This window comes from Mauremys reevesii, linkage group 1, assembly GCF_016161935.1.
Source record: "Mauremys reevesii isolate NIE-2019 linkage group 1, ASM1616193v1, whole genome shotgun sequence".
In the NCBI taxonomy this organism is placed as follows: Eukaryota; Metazoa; Chordata; order Testudines; family Geoemydidae; genus Mauremys; species Mauremys reevesii.
The window spans coordinates 292,062,124-292,085,191 of record NC_052623.1 but is presented as its reverse complement, the minus strand read 5'-3'; the positions used below and the strand labels follow the sequence as shown (position 1 = coordinate 292,085,191).

The 23,068-nt window shown below is 47.3% G+C and overlaps 1 protein-coding gene and 1 long non-coding RNA gene across 4 annotated transcripts in view; one reads left to right on the top strand and one right to left on the bottom strand.

The window, feature by feature from the left end:
• The first annotated feature begins 1,727 nt into the window (after nt 1–1,727).
• On the top strand, nt 1,728–19,389 carry LOC120380809 (glioma pathogenesis-related protein 1-like). The gene is made up of 6 exons (XM_039498725.1): nt 1,728–3,169; nt 4,114–4,359; nt 7,095–7,207; nt 15,738–15,820; nt 17,150–17,176; nt 17,517–19,389. The coding sequence occupies exons 1-6, from the start codon at nt 2,990–2,992 to the stop codon at nt 17,714–17,716; spliced, it is 849 nt and encodes a 282-aa protein (XP_039354659.1). The 5' UTR covers nt 1,728–2,989; the 3' UTR covers nt 17,717–19,389.
• The window catches only part of LOC120380829, a 27,163-nt gene continuing 22,421 nt past the window's right edge, over nt 18,327–23,068 (bottom strand). For all 3 annotated transcript variants that reach the window (XR_005587861.1, XR_005587860.1, XR_005587859.1), the window contains one exon: nt 18,327–18,437. This is a non-coding gene — a long non-coding RNA (uncharacterized LOC120380829). The remainder of the gene's footprint in view (nt 18,438–23,068) is intronic.

Sequence of the window (23,068 nt, the reverse complement as noted above, 5' to 3'; positions counted from 1 at the left end):
AGTGGACTTTGATTGTGCATAGTTATTTTATTCATAGTAGTTAAATTTTAGTTGTTGACTTAGGTAGTTAGATTAGCGAACCCTGCTGGGCCATGCCTCAGTCTCAGGGGTTTAAGCCTTGTGCTTCATGCCACAAGCCTATGCCTGTCAGTGACCCTTATTGCAGCTGCCTTAAGTGTCTGGGAGAAGCTCACCTGTGGGAGCACTGCAAAATCTGCAGAAACTTCTGCCCCTGCACCAAAAAAAGACAGGGACACCAGGCTTAGGTTCCTCCTCATGGAGGCAGCATTTCACCCTCCCTTGGAGCCTAGTCACTCCTACTCAACACTGAGTACTTTAGCCTCAATAAGAAGTTCTCTGGCTTCTATTAGTGATACTCAGCGCTGTTCCACATCTCTAGAGCCAAAAAAAAAAAAAGACGCTTCTTCTGCTTCTCGGGACTCCTGGCACTGTCAGTCAACCCTGGGAAAGTAATGGGGAAGAGTAACAGGAATTCTTCCTGAGTGCCAACATCTGGAAGCAGCGTATTGCATTCTGAAAACAGCTGTGTTTCAAATGTCTGACTGCTGTGCATTGAAAGGAAGGATCTGCAGGCCTGAGAAGCTTTGGCCTTCAAGAGGCGCTTCTAAAGCCAAAGGGGCCTTGGCTGAGTTTGTAATGGCGTGACTTTGAGGAGCGTCTGAAGTGTGGAAGGGGGATGGTAGAAAGAGACTGTTGTTGTCAGAGAAAGAAGGTGCTGAACAGCCCGTCATTGAGGGAAAGGCCCCAGGCAGGTGTTGTGGGAGGAGATGTGTAGCCCCCAAAGGCAGCCTGCAACCAAAGCCTTTGGGAAGGTGACGAGAGCAAGGGGTGTTGCTGCCTGGTGGGGCCCCTGGTGTGGTGTAAGCTGGCCACAGCTGGTCTCTTGGAATTCCATGCTGTAGAAGGCCCTACCCCATTCCTTGTTAGTATAGTGGTAAGTATACCCACCTGTCACGTGGGAGACCGGGGTTCGATTTCCCTGCCCCATTCCTTGTTAGTATAGTGGTGAGTATCCCCACCTGTCATGTGGGAGACCGGGGTTCAATTTTCCCTGATAGGGAGGACAACACCTTTCAAATGGGTAGAAAGAAATGCCTTACCCAGCCAGCACATTCCTCACCGCCTGCTTCTATGGCAACTTCTGTTGATTTTCACCTCCAGAGAGACAATTAGCACTCAAGGCCACCCCTGGCTGCTTGCCCTTTTGAAAGTCTCTATATTGCCTTCCGCCACTGGGCCCAACTTCGAGACCTGCATATCAGGGCACATTTCAGGGACACAAAGGGAAATACTCCGGCCAATGGCATGAGGACAATCACCCAGCCAAACGGGGTGGAAGCTGGTCAAAGGGTAAGGAAGAGAGAAAAGCGGAGAGGCAGCAGGCTGGCCTCCTGTCTTTTTTCCTTTTGTTACGATTTTAACTGTAATGGGGAGACTTGAGAAATACCTGTGGCTATAGGTGAGGTAGGTGGCCACCCCAAGAGCACAGATCTGAGCATTTTCCCCTGAGCTGCTGCGTCACCTGGTGGCTGGTCATGATCATATACTGGTTAGTACTCTGTGCTGTGGCCGCAGCAAGTCACAGCATTGCTTTTAGTGGTGGATCTTCTGACACGTCTAGTGGCTCAGGCTGATTACGTCCATTTGCAAAGAGCCAGCGGCTGGTCCCTAGTTTCTGCTTGGTAAAGGAAAGTCAATCAGGTAAATCCATCAGAAAAAGAGTAGCAGGGAAGAGTAACAGGAATTCTTCCTGGGCACCAACATCCAGAAGCAGCGTATTCCATCCTGGAAACGGCTGTGTTTCTAATGTCCGGCCACTGCGCGTTGAAAGGAAGGATATGCAGGCCTGAGAAGCTGCGGCCCTCAAAAGGCGCTCTAAAGCTAAGGGGCTTTGGCTGAGTTTGTGGAGCGTCTGAAGTGTGGAAGGGTAGAAAGCGACAGTTGTAGGAGGAAGCAGGTGCTGAGCAGCCCATCGGTGAGGAAAAGGTCCAGGTATGTATTGTCAGAGGAGCTGTGTAGCCCCCAAAAGCGGCCTACAGCCAAAAACCTCTCCTGTCATCCATGAGTTTGCAAATATTGTTTGCACTGGAGATAGAGACTTCTTCCCCTCCCAGGAGACCAGTGGCCATGTTGGGGCTCCCTGACAGTTCAGAATGGGGTGCTGCTTTAACCAGACCATTATAGACACTGTAGCCAACCATACCATTTCTGGGGAATAAAGTCAACATAGCCTCCACGCTGCCTCAGTGCTGAGGCCTAACAGTGAACCTTTGGGCCAAATGCACAATATTATGCCCTCTCAGTCACAGTGAGAGGGGGCTTCTCCAGAACTGCCTGGTGTAAATACGTGCCCCTCCTCTAGTCACCTGGAAGGGTAGGCCTGCATAAACATTAGCTAATTTTGCTAATACCCCTATTGGTTAAGCACTACCCCCAAGCTGACAAGCCACACCAATTTCTGAGGTTGGGGTCATGACATCCAGCACTTCCCATGGGATTCTTCTGTAAATCAGAGTGCGGCATCACAAAGCTCCTGGAGAAGAGGTAGTGCCTCCTTGATTTCCAAAGATTAGCTGACCTAGGGATCCCATCCACATTTCCTCATTTGTAAAGAAAAATAATGTGACATGAGGTCTTGCAGGAGGGGATTGAACTGTGGTCTCATAAAGGTAAGAAGGCATCTTCCACAGAGGGCAACTTGATTTTTTCTTTTTAAATTAAGCAACATTGAAGTGACAAACCAGTTCCCTTACTTTTATGTTGAAGCTGCTGAAGCAATTCATTTCCTGTTATCACAGGGGAAAGAATCAGCATGATTTCGTCTTAAGAAACTGACAAGAGCGGAAGAGAGAACCCAGTTTGAAACCGCACCGCCAGAGTGCTATGTGGGAGGCAAACAGCACCATAACCACCTAAGAGATTCTTCTTACAGCGTTTTGAGAGAAATCAAAAACAACAGTTGAGAATCATGAAAGTCAGATTGTTCCTTGGTGTTCTGCTATTACTAGACCTTTTAAGTTCCTGTTATTTTTATAAGTCAAATACTTTGCCTGATATAGAAGACACACAGTTTATTAAGGAGTGCGTGAATGCTCATAACAACTTTCGGTCCAAGGTGAATCCACCAGCCAGAAACATGCTTCACATGGTAAGGAGACCTTCACCATCTATTTGTAATGGAAATTGGATTGTGCTGTTGAATTAACACATTTGCCTTGTACTTTTCTGACTAGTTCTATGAATATTTTAGCTACTTGTTAGTAGTTCGTAGTAAATAGCAAAAAAAAAAAAGGCAATTAATGATTACAGCTGGGAACAGACTTGTTCAGTCTTCCTCATTTGGAAGGTGAGTCCTTCATTTAAGACTGGATTGCCAAGTTGCAGTCCTGCCTGAGTCAGGAGGGCATTGCATTGCTGTGCTGTTTCAGGAGAAAGAGAGGGACCAAATAGACTTTGAGTGCCCTTGTAATACTGGCACAGCTTAGTTTCCCCGCTGTCCTGGCTCGAGTGTGTGGGACAGCATGCTGAAGTGTCAAAATTAAGGCTCTTCCCACTTCTTTCCCCAGCCCAGCCACTCCTCCCCCTGGTGACAGCAGCTACTGTCCTGTCACAGCCACACACACACAGTCTGATGAGTGAGTAGCTTGAGAAAGTAAAGGGACTTCTTATGACCCCTAATCCCTGTGCAGGTGCACAGCTGAGCTCATGACTGAGCCCTCACTGTTTAAAAGCTGCCTTAAATTAGTTCAGTTATGGAGGGCAGAATTTGCAGCGTGTTTCAATAAGACACTTAGAATTTCTCCCATTCAGATTGTCATAGCTTGACAGCACATCAGAGATGAGTGCACAAATATTAAATGTCTTTCAATATATGAGGGACAGGCAGGAAAGAGGGGATTTTGTAGTGAAAGGGAACGAGTGACGGGATTTTAGGAAAGACTGGATGTGGGGCAGGGAGACAAGCAGAGAAGAGTCCAAGATCATAGGCCTGGAAGGCAGGAAGGATTAAGAGAAACGTTTCTGTTAAAGACGTTTTGAGTTTGTGCAAGTCATGGCATTTCAAGTAATTTTCATGTCTTTTTCATTCTGCAGTCCTGGGACTCTGCTTTAGCTAAGAGTGCCAAAGCATGGGCAAAGCGATGCCACTTTGATCATAATGTCTATCTTAAAGTACCAGGAAAAGTGCACCCTAACTTTACTCCAGTTGGAGAAAACATCTGGACTGGCTCGCTCTCTCTCTTCTCTGTGAGTGCAGCCATCCGCAACTGGTATAATGAAGTCACAGACTACAATTTTGAGACCCGCTATTGTACAAGAATGTGTGGCCATTACACCCAGGTGATTCTTTTGTTTCCTCCATCTTAATTTCAAATGAGTTGGGGTCTTTGAAGAGAAAAAAGAAAGACACACATTTTGCCTAAATCACTTACAAAATTGTGATTTACAAAGTGTGGGTTAGGAGAACGTTGTGCTAGAAAAAAGGGACAGAGTCAGGAGGGTGCTGTGCAGCAAGAGACCGACTGGCCTTGGTTTTGGTGTGGAGAGAGAGCACCTCCATGCAGATATTCCTCTGCCTCTCTGGGAGAGATCCATTGAGATGGCTGGTTCTGGCATTGAACCTGCCATGGTCGGGGAAGGAGGCATGCTCTGACAGACTGATCTAGGGAGAACTCAGTGAGAGGATATTAAGGCCTGGTCTACACTACGCGTTTAAACCGAATTTAGCAGCATTAAACCGATTTAACCCTGCACCCGTCCACTCAACAAGGCCCTTTATATCGATATAAAGGGCTCTTTAAACCAATTTCTGTACTCCTCCCCGACGAGAGGAGTAGCGCTGAAATCGGTATTGCCATGTCGGATTAGGGTTAGTGTGGCCGCAAATCGACGGTATTGGCCTCCGGGCGGTATCCCACAGTGCATCATTGTGACCGCTCTGGAAAGCAATCTGAACTCGGATGCACTGGCCAAGTAGACAGGAAAAGCCCCGCGAACTTTTGAATTTCATTTCCTGTTTGCCCAGCATGGAGCTCTGATCAGCACGGGTAGCGATGCAGTCCCAAATCCAAAAAGAGCTCCAACATGGACCGTACGGGAGATACTGGATCTGATCGCTTTATGGGGAGACAAATCTGTTCTATCAGAGCTCCGTTACAGAAGATGAAATGACAAAGCATTTGGAAAAATCTCCAGGCTATGATAGACAGAGGCCACAGCAGGGACTCAGCACAGTGCTGCGTGAGAAGCGTAACGGAAAGCCAAGGAATCAAATGGATGCTCATGGAGGGAGGGAGGGGGTACTGAGGACTCCAGCTATCCCACAGTCCCCGCAGTCTCCGAAAAGCATTTGTATTCTTGGCTGAGCTCCAAATGCCTGAAGGGTCAAAAACATTTTCCCAGGTATTTCAGGGTGTATGTCGTCAATTTACACACACCCCCCCCTGAAAGGAAAGGGAAAAAAAATAGTTTCTCGCCTTTTTTCAATGTCACCCTATGTCTACTGCATGCTGCTGGTAGATGGGGTGCTGCAGCGCTGAACACCAGCATCCCCTTCCCGGTAGCAGACAGTGCAAAATGATTGGTATCCATCGTCATCATCAGCCCGTGAGTGCTCCTGGCTGGCCTCAGTGAGGTTGGCCGGGGGCACCTGGGTAAAAATGGGAATGACTACTGGTCATTCCCGGCAGACGGTACAGAAGGCTTGGTAACCGTCCTCATCATAGCAGCTGGAGGCTGAGCTCCATCAGCCCCCACTTTCATGTCTAAAGAAAAGATTCTGTACTGCCTGGACTATCATAGCAGCTGGAGGCTGCCTCCTCCTCATTTTATCTCACTAAAAGTCAGTGTTTCTTATTCCTGCATTCTTTATTACTTCATCACACAAATGGGGGGACACTGCCACGGTAGCCCAGGAGGGTTGGGGGAGGAGGGAAGCAATGGGTGGGGTTGTTGCAGGGGCACCCCCTAGAATGGCATGCAGCTCATCATTTCTGCGGGATCTCTGGGGCTCTGACACGGAGCGGCTGTGCTCTCTGGTTCTCTAGTACACTTGCCCCATATTCTAGGCAGGACTGACTATTTTTAGACAAAACATAAAGAAGGGAATGACCCAGGGAGTCATTCCCATTTTTGTCCATGCCCCCAGCTGACCTCAGCGAGGCCAGCCAGGAGCACCCATGACAGCAGCAGACGGTACAAAAGGATTGATAACCATCATCGCCAATTTCCAAATGCAAATGGTGCAAAAATGACTGATAACCATCATCTCATCACCAATTTACAATGGCAGACGGTGCAATAGGGATGGTAATCATCTCTGCTACCTTGCAAAGGCAAATGAATGCTGCTGTGTAGCACTGCAGTACCACCTCTGTCAGCAGCATCCAGTACACATATGGTGACTGTGACAAAAGGCAAAACAGGCTCCATGGTTGCCATGCTATGGCGTCTGCCAGGGCAATCCAGGTGAAAAAGGGCACAAAATGATTGTCTGCCGTTGCTTTCACAGAGGAAGTATTGAGTGACGACATTTACCCAGTATCACCCGCGACACTGTTTTTGCCCCATCATGCATTGGGATCTCAACCCAGAATTCCAATGAGCGGAGGAGACTGCGGGAACTATGGGATAGCTACCCACAGTGCAGCGCTCCAGAAATCGACGCTAGCCTCGGTACATGGATGCACACCACCGAATTACTGTGCTTAGTGTGGCCGCGTGCACTCGACTTTATACAATCTGTTTTAAAAAAACAGTTTCTGTAAAATCGGAATAATCCTGTAGTGTAGACATACCCTTAGATCTTTCTCCCCTGTCCTCACAAGCCCTGGGGGATTTTTCTGCAGGAGGGGGATGATCTGAGTCTAAGAAAGATTCCAATATAACAAAATCACAAGCCAAATAGTAAATACAGGAATTCTTCATCTAAATGGCTCCCTAGGCTGTAACTAATGCTTCTGTGGTTGCTGTTACAATACACACACACCTTCAATTACTTGTTTCTTGTTGAATATCATAATTGCAGTCTCTGGGTAGTCCTGGAAAAGTTTAATGTATTTTGGTTTTCCTTTTAGGTTGTTTGGGCCACAAGTTACAAAGTTGGCTGTGCAGTTCAGTTCTGTCCTAGCGTTACAGGTTTCAAAGGACTCACCAATGGAGCACATTTTGTTTGCAACTATGCACCAGCGTAAGTTGATGTTATTTTAAAAGATCCCAGAGCAGGTGATCAGTTCCACTCTGGCTGATGTTTGGAGTGGTCCAGCCAGAGAGCTGCACCCAGGTTTCCTTAACTTGAGAAACAGTTGCCATAGACTTTTGGTATGGAGGCATGAAAGGATATGCCCATCATCTCCTCCCCTGCTCACAGTCTGCAGAATAGCCCTTTCAAAAAACTGATTAGCGGTTATGCAGATGCAGAAGGTATAAAAACTACATGGGTGGGGGGTAGGGGTAGGGAGGAAGTAAACCAGTTTGAAATACAAATTGCCAGCTAGAGCTTCACTGTGTCCCTCTCCATGTGGAAGCCCAGGGTTGAACAGTGCACTTGTTTTAGTACAAGTTGGCAAATTGCAAACTAGCCAGTGTTACAGCTTTTCTGACAAGGGGTAAGCGTGACTAATTTCTAATAAAAATATATCACCCAATCACACCTATACTGGGCATGAAATGAATCCACCCAGGAGGGAGATCTTTTATATAACTAGGTCCTCAAGCGAAAAAGAGGCACAGTAAGTTCTGTGGCTATTCTGTATTTCCAGTTTGATTATCTATTGGGTCTTTATTACAGGAAGGCAGGTGATAGGTACTGCCCCTCACTTTAGGGTGTGTTGACTAGCAACCCAGTAATAATGGTTCTTCGAGTGCTTGCTCATATCGATTCCAATTAGGTGTGTGCGCGCCGCGTGCACGTTCGTCGGAAGATTTTTACCCTAGCAACACTCGGTGGATCGGCTGGGCGCCCCCTGGAGTGGCGCCGCTATGGCACCGGATATATACCCCTGCCGACCCATCCGCCCCTCAGTTCCTTCTTACCGCCCGTGTCTGTCGTTGGAACAGTGGAGCGCGGCTTAGCTGACCTCCACTTCCCTAGCTTCTCGTAGTTCTCTCATTAATTCTTGTGTATATAGTTCAGATTTATATAGTTGTAGTTAACTTTATTCATTTGTAGTATAGTTAGTGTATATAGTTCAGAGGTGTTCGGGGATTATCCCCTTCCCCGCACCCGGTGCCGGGGCCTATGCCCGGGTCACCGGGTTTCAAACCGTGCTCGGCCTGCCACAAGCCGATGCCGACAAGAGATCCCCATGACTCCTGTCTTAAGTGCCTCGGGGAATCTCACCTGACAGATAAGTGCCTCATTTGTAAGGCCCTTAAGCCGAGAACAAAAAAGGAGCGGGACTTTCGTCTCAAGCAGCTCCTGATGGAGGCAGCTCTTACTCCTCCGCCCTCGGCACCGAGCGCTGGACAGTCTTCAAGAAGTGCTCCCTCGGCACCGGATCGCGCCGGTACCACCAAGGCCTCTCGGCACCGGCCGGCACTGGCACCGACACCGACGTCCACTCGGCACTGATCCCTCTCCCCGATGGCGAAGAGGCACAAGACTCCTGCTGCGTCCGAGCCGCCTGCTCCGCAGCCCGAGCGCTATACTAAGTCGGACCGCCTGGCACCGATACCTGCCGTGGCACCGACAATATCGGCACCGTCGATTCCGGCCACGCAAAAGCCGTCGACTCCGGTGCCTGAAAGCTCCCCGCTGCGAGCCGTGGTTGAGCTCAATATTCCCTCCATGCCGGAGACATTTTCGACGGCGAGGGAGTTGATTGCAATGACTGAGTCTGCGCTGCCTCAACCCCCGGCACCGCCAGTGCGGGTTATACAGTTGATTGGCAAGCCTGCCTTGATCAGACCACCCTCCGTCGGCACCGCAGAGCGGCACCGTTCATGATCGCAGTCCCGCAGACGTTCTCAGTCCCATCGTCGATCCAGGTCCCAACGCCGCTCGCAGTCCCGGCACCATTCTCCATTTCGGTACTGGTCATACTCACGGCACCGGTCAGCGTCCTGTTCGCCGGCCCGGTACCCTCGGCACTGCTCCAGCTCCTGGCACTGCTCCACGCACCATGACTCCCGTAGCCACTCCCGACGTCGAGCCTCGAGATCTTGGTCGACCTCCCGGCACCGCTCCGGTTGCAGGTCCTGTTCTCGCTCCTGGTACCAGCTCCTCCATGGCCATCCAGACATGCATCAGTGTCGTCCCACGCGGGCAGTTCATATGCGCAGGACCGTGATTCGGATGTGCCCACCAGAGTCTTCCAGGAGCCCCAGGACCCTGGCCCCCCATCAGTGGTCATTCTGGACACCTTGGGCGTACCACCAGGCCCAAGGCGTACCTGTGATCCCATCTCACTCTGTTCCATCAGAGCACCGGGTGCCGGAGGCGACAGATAGCCGTCCCCCTCCAACCGGTAGGGAGGAAGCCCCAGTTCAGCCACCGGACTCCCAGATCCCACCGGAACAGGAGGTCGTCCAGGAGCACGAGCCCACACAGTACCCGCTTGTCCCTGGCCTTTCTTCTTCCTCCTCCCCAGATGAGGAGGTGTCAGAAACATCCTCCTCGGGCCCTCCTCCAATCGACTTGAGGGCCCATCAGGACCTCCTGAGACGGGTGGCACTCAATATGAGCCTCCAAGTGGAGGAAGTCTCGGAGATAGAGGATCCAGTCGCAGACATTCTGTCGGCTGACGCCCCCACTAGAGTGGCCCTACCGTTCATTCGGACGATCCAGGCCAATGCGGATACCATCTGGCAGTCTCCAGCCACTATCCCGCCCGCGGCCAGGGGAGTCAAACGCAAGTACATGGTACCCTCCAGGGGGTACGAGTACCTATATGTACATCCTCCCCCCTGCTCCCTTGTCGTCCAGTCTGTCAATGAGAGGGAACGCCATGGCCAGCAGGCACCAGCCCCTAAATTGAAGGAGGCTAGGCAAATGGACTTACTGGGCCATAAGGTGTACTCGGCAGGGGTCCTGCAACTCTGCGTAGCAAACCAGCAAGCCCTGCTTAGCCGCTACAATTACAACACCTGGGCGGCAGTGGGCAAATTTACGGAGTTGGTTCCTCAGGACTCCCGTCAAGAGTTTGCTGCCCTCCTGGAAGAAGGGAAAAAAGTGGTGAGAACTTCCCTCTAGGCCTCATTGGATGCAGCTGACTCCGCTGCCAGGACTCTGGCCTCGGGTGTTGCCATGAGGCGCATTTCATGGCTCCAGGTGTTGGGCCTTCCCCCGGAGCTGCAGCATACTATACAGGACTTGCCCTTCGATGGCAAAGGCCTGTTCTCCAAAAAAACTGACCCTAGGCTGCAAAGCCTAAAGGACAGCAGGGTCACTATGCGCTCTCTCGACATGCACACGCCGCTGACTCAGCGCCGACCTTTCCGTCCCCAGCCTCACCGCCCTTACCCTGCGCCTAGACAAAGACAGGACTTTGCCAGCAGGCGTGGCCGAGGCGGTCGTAGGCATCAGTCAGGACCCCAAGGGGGCCAAAATCAGGGTCCCTCTAAACCACCAACGGGGCCAAAGCCTAACTTTTGAAGGCACGCCCGAGGACAGCGTACCAGTTATTACCCAGGATACGTTATCTCCAGTTTACTTCATCCCCCACCTCCCACCCTCCATCCTTGTCCCTCTTCAGGGACCCCTCTCACGAGCAATTCCTCTTGCAAGAGGTGTGGATGCTCCTCGCCATCGGAGCTATAGAAGAGGTACCAAAGGACGAAAGGGGCAAAGGGTTCTACTCCCGCTATTTCCTAATCCCCAAGGCGAAGAGAGGTCTCAGACCTATCCTAGACCTGCGGAACTCAACAAGTTCATGATAAAGCTGAAGTTCCGCATGGTATCCCTGGGGGCCCATCATCCCATCCTTGGATCCCGGAGACTGGTATGCTGCCCTCGAAATGAAGGATGTGTATTTTCACGTCGCCATTTATCCTGCACACAGAAGGTACCTCCGGTTTGTGGCCAACCGTCAACATTTCCAGTTTACGGTCCTTCCGTTTGGCCTCTCTACAGCCCCAAGAGTATTCACAAAGTGCATGGCTGTAGTCGCCGCCTCCCTCCGCCGCCAGATACATGTTTTTACGTATCTAGACGATTGGCTAATTCGAGGGACCTCCAAGGCCCAAGTTACCCATCATGTGGGCATCGTTAAGGACCTATTCCTGCGTCTAGGCCTGAATATCAATATAGAGAAATCCACTCTGATTCCCACACAGAGAATAGAATTCATTGGGGCCATCCTGGACTCCAATCTCGCCAGAGCCTGCTTACCTCAACCTCGGCTTCAGGCGATGGTAACAATTATACAAGGTCTACGGAACTTCCCGACAACTTCGGCTCGCACTTGCCTAGATCTCCTGGATCACATGGCTGCCTGCACGTTCGTAACCAAACATGCCAGGCTTCGCCTCCGTCCACTCCAATCATGGCTCACCTCGGTGTACCACCCGAGCAGAGACAGCATAGACGTGATTGTCACGATTACCCCCCCCCCCGAGCACCCTAGGCTCCCTTGACTGGTGGTCGACGCCCTCCCTGGTGTGTGCAGGGATGCCGTTCCATACACCTCACCCCTCAGTGTCCCTCACGACGGACACCTCATCTCTCGGCTGGGGTGCTCACCTTGGTCAGTTTCGCACTCAGGACCTTTGGTCAGCTCAAGAGCTGGCCTTGCACATCAATGTCAGAGAGCTGAGAGCAGTCCGCCTTGTGTGCCAGGCGTTTCAGCAGCACCTACAAGGCCGTTGTGTCTCAGTATTCACAGACAACACAACGGCCATGTATTACTTAAACAAGCAGGGAGGAGCATGGTCCTCCCCTCTTTGCAGGAAGCTATCCAGCTCTGGGACTTCTGCATAGCCCAATCGATAGACCTGGTAGCATCCTTTCTCCCAGGGGTCCGGAACACTCTGGCGGATCGCCTCAGCAGATCCTTCCTGTCTCATGAGTGGTCGATTCATCCGGACGTTATCCATTCCGTTTTCCGGAAGTGGGGTTTTCCCTGCATAGACCTCTTCGCTTCTCGCAAGAACAGGAAGTGCCAGACGTTCTGCTCATTCCAAGGCCTCTCCCCGGGCTTGATCTCGGATGCTTTTCTGATGCCGTGGACGAACCATCTGCTGTACGCTTTTCCACCGTTCCCGCTGGTTCACAGGGTCCTGCTAAAACTCCGCAGGGACAGAGCGCACCTGATCATGATAGCTCCAGCGTGGCCCAGGCAGCACTGGTACACCATGTTGCTAGACGAGTCGGTAGCCAACCCGATTCCCCTGCCTCTTTGCCCAGACCTCATAACGCAGGATCACGGCAGACTTCACCACCCAGACCCGCAATCCCTGCACCTCACAGCATGGCTGCTGCATGGCTAAACCGATCCGAGTTACGTTGCTCTGCCTTGGTACTACAGGTACTCCTGGGTAGTAGGAAACCTTCCACTCGGTTAACATATCTGGCCAAGTGGAAGCGTTTCTCCTGCTGGTGCGAAACGCACAATGTTACTCCCACAGAGGTCCCAATCCATTCCATCTTGGACTACCTCTGGTCTCCCAAACAGCAGGGCCTGGCGGTGTCATCATTGAGGGTGCACTTGGCAGCCATCTCTACCTTCCACCCAGGGGAGAGTGGCCGCTCCGTATTCTCGCACCCTATGGTTTCTAGGTTCCTCAAGGGCTTGGAATGCTTATACCCCCAAATTCGCCGCCCCGCCCAAACCTCGGTCCTCACCCTGGTTCTAACCAGACTTATGACTGCCCCATTCGAGCCACTGGCAACCTGCTCACTGCTATACCTGTCCTGGAAGACAGTTTTCCTCGTAGCCATTACATCAGCCAGATGAGTCTCCGAGCTTCGGGCTCTCATGGTGGACCCACCGTATACTGTGTAAAGGTGCAGTTGTGACCACATCTGGCCTTCCTCCCTAAGGTGGTGTCGGCTTTTCATATCAACCAAGATATCTTCCTTCTGAAGCCACACTCATCGCGAAGGGAGCAACAATTGCACTCCCTAGACGTCCGTAGGGCGCTCGCATTTTATATTGAGCGGACAAAGCCCTTTCGTAAAACGCCCCAACTCTTCGACGCAGTGGCAGACCGACCGAAGGGCCTACCGGTCTCCTCCCAGAGGATTTCATCTTGGGTGACGTCGTGCATCCGCACCTCCTGTGTCTTAGCCCATGTTCCATCGAGCCACCTCACTGCACATTCCACCAGGGCTCAGGCTTCTTCTGCTGCCTTCCTGGCTCACGTACCCTTCCAGGAGATATGTCGTGCAGCTACCTGGGCCTCGGTCCACACCTTTGCCTCACATTATGCACTGGTCCAACAGTCCAGAGATGATGCAGCCTTTGGCTCAGCAGTTTTGCATTCTGCAACATCTCACTCCGACCCCACCGCCTAGGTAAGGTTGGGAATCACCTAATTGGAATCGATATGAGCAAGCACTCGAAGAAGAAAAGACGGTTACTCACCTTTGTAACTGTTGTTCTTCGAGATGTGTTGCTCGTATCCATTCCAAACCCGCCCTCCTTCCCCACTGTCGGAGTAGCCGGCAAGAAGGAACTGAGGGGCGGATGGGTCGGTAGGGGTATATATCCGGTACCATAGCGGCGCCACTCCAGGGGGCGCCCAGCCGACCCACCGAGTGTTGTTAGGGTAAAAATCTTCTGACGAACGTGCATGCGGTGCGCGCACACCTAATTGGAATGGATATGAGCAACACATCTCGAAGAACAACAGTTACAAAGGTGAGTAACCATCTTTTTGTTGTTGTTGTTTCAGTCTGACTATTCTATTGTACTTCTGGTTAAAATCACTAAAGAACCAATAAAAAAAAAGTTACTTCCCCACAAAACCATTTTAGGTTCACCCATTACTAGTACACCAAAACAGATAGCAGATTATTAAGGCATGTTAAGGACTGTAACAGCCAACAAAAGCTCACTTCCTGGGAGACTTCTTATTTCCTCCATACTAGCTCTCTATTTCTATAACACCTGTCTAATGTAGTTCCAGTTGTACCAAGATCTGCACAATTATGTAAGTCTCATTGCTGTCAACATGCTAAAATGTGTACAAAAGGAGGCCCTTCACAAATATAATTTTTAATGCAAAAAATGTTAGTAGTTTAAAGATAACCTGCAAGGGATTTTTTAAAATGGGGTTTGTGCCCCTTTTAGCATCTTGATAATGTAACAAAGTTACAGAGTTTTGTATGTTTAATTGAAAAGCTGTGGGGAGAGCAGCTTCTGCTTCAACTCAAATCTCAGGAATGTCACATTTGTGCTAACTTTGATTTTGCTGGAAGATTTGTTGGAGATCTCAGCTGTGTATCAGTAGCTCTCTCGTACCTATGAATGAGCAGGAGCATTGAATCTTCAACATAGTTCTCCTTTTTCCCAGCTGTTTTAGACATTGATAATAATTAGGTGTTGATAAAAACAGACAAGCAAAAACCAGTTTTAAACGGACGTAATATTCTTACCATCTTAAAATCACTCAGTTTTTAGTCTCATCCCACTCATAGTCAGGGGTCCTTAGAGGACCCAGAATTCAGAGGTGCTTTCACGTGGGTTCACACATCCCACCCCTGAAAAGGGAGCCTGCTGCTACCACCTCTACCAATGTGGTCATCTCTGCAGGTGCACTCTGCTGCTGCTGCCACTGTTATCTCCGCCACTGCTCACCTCTGCCGCCGCTTGCTGCTCACTTGCGGCTCACTGCCGCTGCATTCTGAGGGCCAGCCCTGCTCTTAGTGATTTCACTGGGTAGCAGGGAACCTCTCAGCTGCTGCCTCTGTGGTCTTTCACCACTACACTGTTCCCACACCGGACAAGACTAAGCCACTAGAACAGCTCATCAAGAATGTCAGCCGTAGTAACCACTGAACAGAAACAAGGACTTTCAATTGAGTCTGGTCATTTCTGTCTTTAAACACTGGAGTGGGGAGGGGAGGGGAGGGTCAAATGGTGTATATAAGACCCTTTGAGTAGAGTGCACATCATCAGCTGAAAACACCGGTCATTGTCCCTCTCATTTTCACTGGGATTTGGCATCCCTACCCACTTCTTAACAAGTGAGGTTCAGTGTAAGGTGACCCAGTCAATCAGGGCATGCTAAGTACAATGCTGATGCCCTTTACTCATACAATAAGGATAACATATTTCATTGCCCGCATTCAATACTAAAGTGAATTGTAACTCCAAACCAGCCAAAATTGGGGGAAAGGGGGTTCTCCACCAGGCTAGCACTACAATCCTGCTACAGCCCCACTCAAACCTTGCAGCTACTGTAAATTCAAACTCCAGAAATAAGATAATTTCCATTAAAGAAATACCCTCAAGTTACTGTCTTCCAGAACTGTGGTATAAATTCTTTAAATAAAACAGGTTATAATAATGCAGAGCCAGATTCCCAGACCCTGAATAGCACATTGATCTCTAGGAAGTCCCATTCATTTAAATAGGATGAGTCATGTGAGTAGCCCCCAATGTGAGTGAGAGATTCATAGTCTGGACCAAAAGAAATTTTAAAAATAAAAATCAATTGTTTTAGAAAGTTACATATTTCTGGGTTCAGGGCTCCCCCCCCCACAAATACTCTTATGTGATTGTGAAGTATTTAAATTCTTCCCCCAAAGGATTAAGCAACATGTTTCTGCTTTGCAGTGGGAATTATCCGACACAGCCTTATAAAACAGGAGCAGCATGTAGTGACTGCAATGGTGAAAAGTGTGTGGACAAGCTCTGTGGTAAGTGCAAGGGAATCTGCTAAGGGCATTCTATGGAAAGCAAAGTCACGTAATTGGCAGGGGAATATGGCAGGTATTCAAGCTGTACCAAGTTAAATGAGTTATTGACATTATTCCATCAGCTGGAGTACTTTTCCTAGAATAGTTACATCTGAATTCAGAAGTGACATGGAAGAACCTCTGTGATAATAATAACGCCTGATCCTGCAAAGGGGTCTGCAACACAGACCCTTACTGCTATGTAGCATCCCACTGAAGTCAGGAACCATCTTTAACATCAGTGATATTTTCAGTAAGTGCAGGGATGCTTAAAGGACCAACTCCAATACATAAAATGAAAATATCTATTTTTAGAATGAATAGCCCCACTAACCAGGCTCAGGAGTGCTCCAACCACACAAATACCTAGATTTTGTTTCCTGGCTGTGAAATCCTGCTGGCATGTTTTGCAATCCATGGCATCTGATGTCACAGACTGATGCATCAAGGGATTACCAGAAACATTTCACAGAATGTGAAAAGAAATTTCAAACATTTACGGCTAGATCCTGCAAATATATCCACCGTTCTGATATGGAGTATGACTGACTTCCATGGGTTATGTCCAGGCAGATCCATTTGCAGGATTCAGCCATTAATGAAAATTGTTTCTGTGCTAAATGCTTCCCCCACACCCTGCCCAGTGGGGGGTTTTCAGCACAAATGTCTGTCCTTATTGCACTTTCTAAAGTTATGTAAAGCCATGACCTTTTTAAAACAATAAATCCCACCTTTTATATTTGCAGTTTCCCTCATCTCTGTGATACCAATTTTATTTACTGCATCTTACATCATTTTTTTTTAAAATCAGTTCACAGTCAGTGCCAAACTTTTAGATACCCCTCAGCTGGGGATACAGTTTTGTTGACACAGGTCATTTTTGTAGGACATTTGGAAATCTACGTGGGGCGTGAGCAGATGCAGTCAGTGAGTTAGTCATCTAAATGGCATTTACTGCTCTTCTCTTGTGCCTTTCACAGCATGGGTTGCTTTATATGATTTGCTGAGTGATCTGGCTCAAGTCTCTGCCACTTTGGCTGAAAGTGGGGGATGACCACATTTTAACTCAACAAGTCTCTGTAGAAATTTGCAGTTGTGGATCTTCGTACTTTAACACTCTTATAAAATTGAGGAGGATCCTTAAGTATGACTTGCTGTCCAGGCAGGGAGAAAACACAAATCCTAGACTGTTATTCAGAATATCACCACCACCAAAGGGCTATCCGTTTTTCACTGATAAATAAAGCTGAACAATAGCCATATTTACATTTCTTTCTCATCTTTCACCAGAAAATCCAGAACGTGAGACATTGAAAAGTACGTATCACAATCTTTAAATAATTCAAATAACAATTATCAGAGGGGTAGCCGTGTTAGTCTGGTTCTGTAGAAGCAGCAAAGAATCCTGTGGCACCTTATAGACTAACAGACGTTTTGCAGCATGAGCTTTCGTGGGTGAATACCCACTTCTTCGGATGCAAGCCATCCGAAGAAGCTTGCATCCGAAGAAGTGGGTATTCACCCACGAAAGCTCATGCTGCAAAACGTCTGTTAGTCTATAAGGTGCCACAGGATTCTTTGCTGCTTCAAATAACAATATGAGTCTTCTATGTATCACATGCCTTGATATATACATTATCTCCTTTTTGTTTTCTAGGTTACTCCAGTTGGTATCCAGACTGGGACATACCTCCACGCCCCAACCCCTCCGGTGCTCCACGCCCCAACCCTCCACGCTCCTCGTGTGACCAATACTGTATTACTGTTTTAGTAGTAAGGCTACTGTTTGTGTTACTGATTATTGGTGCTGTCTTACTAGTACAATGGCAGTATCCCCAGATATTTATATATGAGTAATCTCCATTTGCCTCCTATTGTCAGTGTACATAAGCATTAGTACCAGCCAGTTTTCCTGGGCTGCTCATGGTTGTTTGGGGCAAGGAAGAGGAGGAAGTGTGCATGTTAACTATTCAATCAAAGCCAGAGATTTTGTACCTCTCTGCACCCCAGGTGTACCTCTTCGTTGTCCATTCTTTTCCCTAAGAAACACCTTAGAACTTAAGGCCAGAAGGTGACAGCTTTAGACATTTCACTATAACTGCCTTCTCCTAACTGTCACCATTGTCAAGTAATGATGTCCCTTAAACACATCATGAGAAGCACCCCAGTTCACAGCTCCAGGCCAATGTGGGCTGCGGGAAGTGGCGCGGGCCAAGGGACATACTTCCAGCAGCCCCTATTGGCCAGGAGCAGTGAACCACGGCCAGTTGGAGCCGCGATCGGCCGAACCTGCGGACGGGGCAGGTAAACAAACTGGCCTAGCCCGCCAGGGGCTTTTCCTACACAAGCAGCGTCCACAGTTTGGGAAATACTGGGTTATAGAATCATGGGAACTCCCCTCTTACCTTCTATTTCTGCCCCCAAGCTGTTTTTCCATACATAAGGTTTTAATAAGTGTCCATCCTACCTCTGTCAGCACTGCCATGAGGCTCTTGTCTTGTTCACTTAGCAGCCTCTGCTCAGTCACTCTAGTGCTGCTCCCAGAAGTGTTGATTCAGCACAAGGGGCACAAGTGGGACTGCAGCAGAGGTAGGACAGAGAGAGGCCTTAAAAGACTTATTTACTTATTACCAATGGGTTGGATTTGACATTAAACTAGCAACTAGCTTGGATTAAAATAACCCCCCAAGTCCCTGCAGTTCTAGTTGAGGGGGTGGGGGCAGGGAAAGAGCAGGAGAGGTATCTATTTAATACACAATAAACACTGAATTACATACCAAATGAGCTATACATGACTTTACTCACCTAAAATGTAAGCCACCACATTGCAAGCCCAGTTTTCTTTTGTGATACCAGACTAGACTTAATAGTCTTATATTAGGACTCTGGCAATGGCCTATATCCAATTATTTACAGAAAAATAACCCATTACGCGCCTGACTGATTGTGCAATGCTTTATCCCAAGAGAAAAATTTCTCCCTGACTCGCAAGGCAATCAGATTGTGCTCTGTAGCAGGACATTTGGCTGCACTTCTCATGCTGAGCTATGGTACAAATATTCTTAAGGATCATAAAATTAATGATAGTCAATATTGCCCTTCAAAAATATAGATACAGCTAAAGCATTGTTCAGTTAACTGTCTGCAGCAGGGGAATGCAGAGTTTGATATTACCCTGAAAAAAGGAATATTTCTTTTTTATTGGCTGTAAATTGATACTTCACCAGTCAGAGAGAAAACCAAGGTTCATGGTGGAGTCTCTATCACTGACAATTTTTAAATCAAGATTGGGTGTTTTTCTAAAAGCTGTGTTCTGGGAATTATTTTGGGGAGTTCTATGGTTGGCTGTGTTATACGGGAGGTCCCAATGATCTCTTCTCACCTTGGATTCTATGAATCCATTGAAGATACTCATGAATTGTTACTGCTACATCTCTGAAATAAGAATGACAATCACACAGCTACAAAAACAGTTTAGTTGTGTTTGTCATATATTGCTTTCATATATAATAAAGAAAATCTCCCATTTATTATCTTTAGCCTTTTAATCACTGTACACTAAAAGTTATTTTTGCATTTTAATTCTTATTATTTTAATTTCTGTGCCAGATATTTTGCCTCCTATAGCACTATCTGCCTTGAGAGGTAGCATCATTATCCTCAGGGAAAGAGATACTTGTGTTATTCAGGAGTGTGTGAGAGCACATAACAGTGGGGAAGTGGCCTTTATTGGATTGTAGGTTGGATAGATGCAGATTTGAAAACACCTGCATATGCCATTAGTAAATAGAAAAACTGGAACTTTAACTTTCGGTTGTGTGATATACCATGGAAAGCCTGGAAATTCAAAATGTAAAGATGGCAATGCATTCCTAATGTTCAACTTTGGGGGAAGAGGAATAGAATGGGGTGGAGAAAGTGAGCTAAGAGGAAGAGTCCATCCTGGAGAGGGGAACCTAACATTTTTGGGGAAGACTCAAAGTTGTGATGGATTCAACTCTCTTCTCCCACTATTTACCCTTAATGCATCCCGTCCACTAATAAGCCTGTTCACATATCTGGATACTGAACAGTGAAGAGATTTAAAAGTTATATTTGCACACACAAGCCCCTTTACAATGGTTAATTTGTCAGTTTCAGAAAATGATATACAAAAAGACTTTTTACATTAGAAACCTAAATAAAACCCCGTTCATTTTTAAAATAGTTTGTTTTAGCACCTGGCACTTTTTTTCAAGCACTTTGTGTGTATTCCACTTCTGGTACACATGCACCAAGTGTGCTGGAGATTGGAACGCTTTAGCCAGCCAGTCCACCAGGCCATAACTACACCCTTCCTGCCCTGGAGTCCCCCATCCAAGAGCATAACGGGGGCAAAGCAACTAACCAACCCTCAGTTTCATCTTACCACCTGGCTATGAGATGGAACCAGTTAGCAGCATCCAGTCTCTTGCACTTGCAGTTCTCCTCATTTAGTTTTTTGTCTCTTGCACTTGCAGTTCTCCTCATTTAGTTTTTTGTCTCTTGCACTTGCAGTTCTCCTCATTTAGTTTTTTGTAACTAGTTGATAATGTTGTGTACGTTCGGTTTTAATTAAGGTGAACTTTTTTCTCTTAGTTTTCCTTATCCAGTACCACGAATTATCTCCATGTGGGGCCAGAAGTCTCCCAGGCTTAAATATTGTTCATTGTTTGAGGTGGTTAAACTCCTCAGCAATGAACATTCAACATGTTTATTTTGCCTCAGACAGGGACATGTTAAGAACAAATGCAGTTCTTGTAGAGATTTTACTGCAAGAACTAGCATCCATGGATTTAGCAGATTAAAACTGTGTCTCCTGGACAAATAAGTGAGGCTTGTCTCAAAACCTGGAAGGAGGCAGGATCCAGCTAGTCCTCAGCACTTTTAAAATAAGAGCACCCCAAACAACTGTTTATTCAGCCTCCAAGGCTGTTGCTGCCTCTCTGAAGGACTCCCCTACTACCTTGCTAGTTGTTCCTTCATCTCATTCCAAGAGAGGGGTAAATCCCTGCACAGGTGTGTCGGAATGGATCTCTATGTAAGGATGCTCCTAAAAGAAAAAGGGATAAATCTCCTCTACTGCTAAAAAAGCAGCACAAAGCCAATCTGTCACCCCTCTGGTGTCTGAAAGGACTTAGCAGCTGGGTGCTTGGAACTGGTAGCATCCAGCCCCTTTGGGATCGCTCAGAGGATTCCCAGAACTGATAGGTAGCACATCTACCTCATCACGCATGCTTTTGGCACATATCATCCATGTGCCACCAACTCCACTACCAATGGGGTTATGGTTTGTCTCAGCACCCCAATAATTGTTGCCAAGCTTTATGGCACCAGAGGATTTGGCCACCTCTACTTTTCCTGAATCTTTTATGCTGGCTTCATAGGCCTTGTACCAAAGGCATCCTCAGTACCAGTCTGGAAGCCTTCTCCAATGCACTACCTCCAAAGTCCAATAAAGACTGCTCCACCACTGCAGGGGGAAGGAGGATTTTCCTCCACAGCCCCTGGTAAAAAGAATTTGAAGAGCAGTTAGCAAAAGATGACAACTAACAGCAATTTTTTTTAAAGTAGATCAGAAGCAGGAAGCCTGCCGAACAATCAGTGGGGCTACTGGGTGACTGAGTTACTAAAGAAGCACTTAAGACCATTGTAGAGTAGCTAATTAATTCTTTGCATCAGGTTTCACTGCAAAGGATGTGAGGGAGATTCCCACACCTGACCCATTATTTTTAGGTGACAGATCTGAAGAACTGTCCCAGATTAAGATGGCAGTAGAGGAAGTTTTAGAACAAGCTAATAATTTAAGCAGTAATAAGTCACCAGGACCAGATGATATTCACCTAAGAGTTCTGAAGGAACTCAAATGTGAAATTGCAGAACTACTAACTGTGGTATGTAACTTATTGCTAAAAATCAGCCTCTGTACCAGATGACTGGAGGATAGCTAATGTAATGCTGATTTTTTTAAAAGGCTCCAGAGGCAATCCTGGCAATTACAGGCTGGTAAGCCTAACTTCAATACCAGGCAAATTGGTTGAAACTATAGTAAAGAAGAGAATTATCAGGCACAGAGAGGAACATGGTGCATTGCAGAAGAGTCAGCATGGCTTTTGTAAAGGGAAAATCATGCCTCGATCTATTAGAATTCTTGAGGGTGATAAACATGGACATGGGTGATCCAGTGGATATAATGTACTGGGTCTTTCAGAAAACTTTTGTCAAGGTCCATCACCAAAGGCTCTGAAGCAAAGTAAGGAGTCATGAGATAAGAGAGAAGGTCTTCTCCTGTATCAGCAACTAGCTAAAGGATAGAAAACAAAAGGGTAATAAACCTTTAGATAGACAATCCTGTAATAAAACTACAGGTGTTAGCTTTGGTGTAATATCTAGAGTACCAGTTGATCTGGGGTAAATGACTGGTCTCTTAGGACTGGGAGCAACCTGAATATAGTGTGATTTTTGGTGTAAGAGACCATTTACCCAGTTTATCTGGGTGGCAAGATAGACTTCTAAGGGGATTGTCTGTGACTCCATGGTAAGACTGTTATAGTTGGTGAAATCTGATAAAACACACCACCAGTTTAGGGTGTCTGCCCTGGTTTTTAAATCTCTGCCCAGAGGTAGGCATTCACAGTCATGAACCACTCTAGACAGTGTGACAATGGGATACAGATATTATAAGTGAGATTAACATATGCAACAACTCACAAGAATTTCATAAAGTCCAAACACATTCTTATAACTCTAATATCTATTTTAACAATACAAACACAGGTGAGCCAGACTGGCTTTATTTTATTTTTTTTATTAGCTATGCATTTGTCAATGTTCAGTGAGGCCAAGGGTCCTTGGCATGAGCTGGCACCTGGTCAGCCAGAGTTACGACCACTTAAGTCAGAGATCTTAGAGCCATCATGGATAGTTCTCTGAAAGCATCTGCTCAATGCGCAACAGCAGTGAAAAAAGCTAACAGTAGGTTAGGAACCATTAGGAAAGGGATAGATAATAAGACAGTAAATATCATAATGCCACTATATAAGTTCATAGTACACCCACACATTGAATACTGTGTATAGTTCTGATCACCCCATCTCAAAAATGATATATTAGAATCAGAAAAAGTACAGAGAAGGGCAACAAAGATGATTAGGGGTATGGAACAGCTTCCATATCAGGAGAGATTAATAA

Coding starts and splice junctions, on each gene's coding strand:
- LOC120380809 (XM_039498725.1), top strand. CDS start 2,990: ATGAAAGTCAGATTGTTCCTTGGTGTTCTGCTATTACTAGACCTTTTA. Junction 15,821..17,149: donor GTGTGTGGACAAGCTCTGTG/GTAAGTGCAAGG, acceptor ATCTTTCACCAG/AAAATCCAGAACGTGAGACA. Junction 17,177..17,516: donor AGAACGTGAGACATTGAAAA/GTACGTATCACA, acceptor TTTGTTTTCTAG/GTTACTCCAGTTGGTATCCA.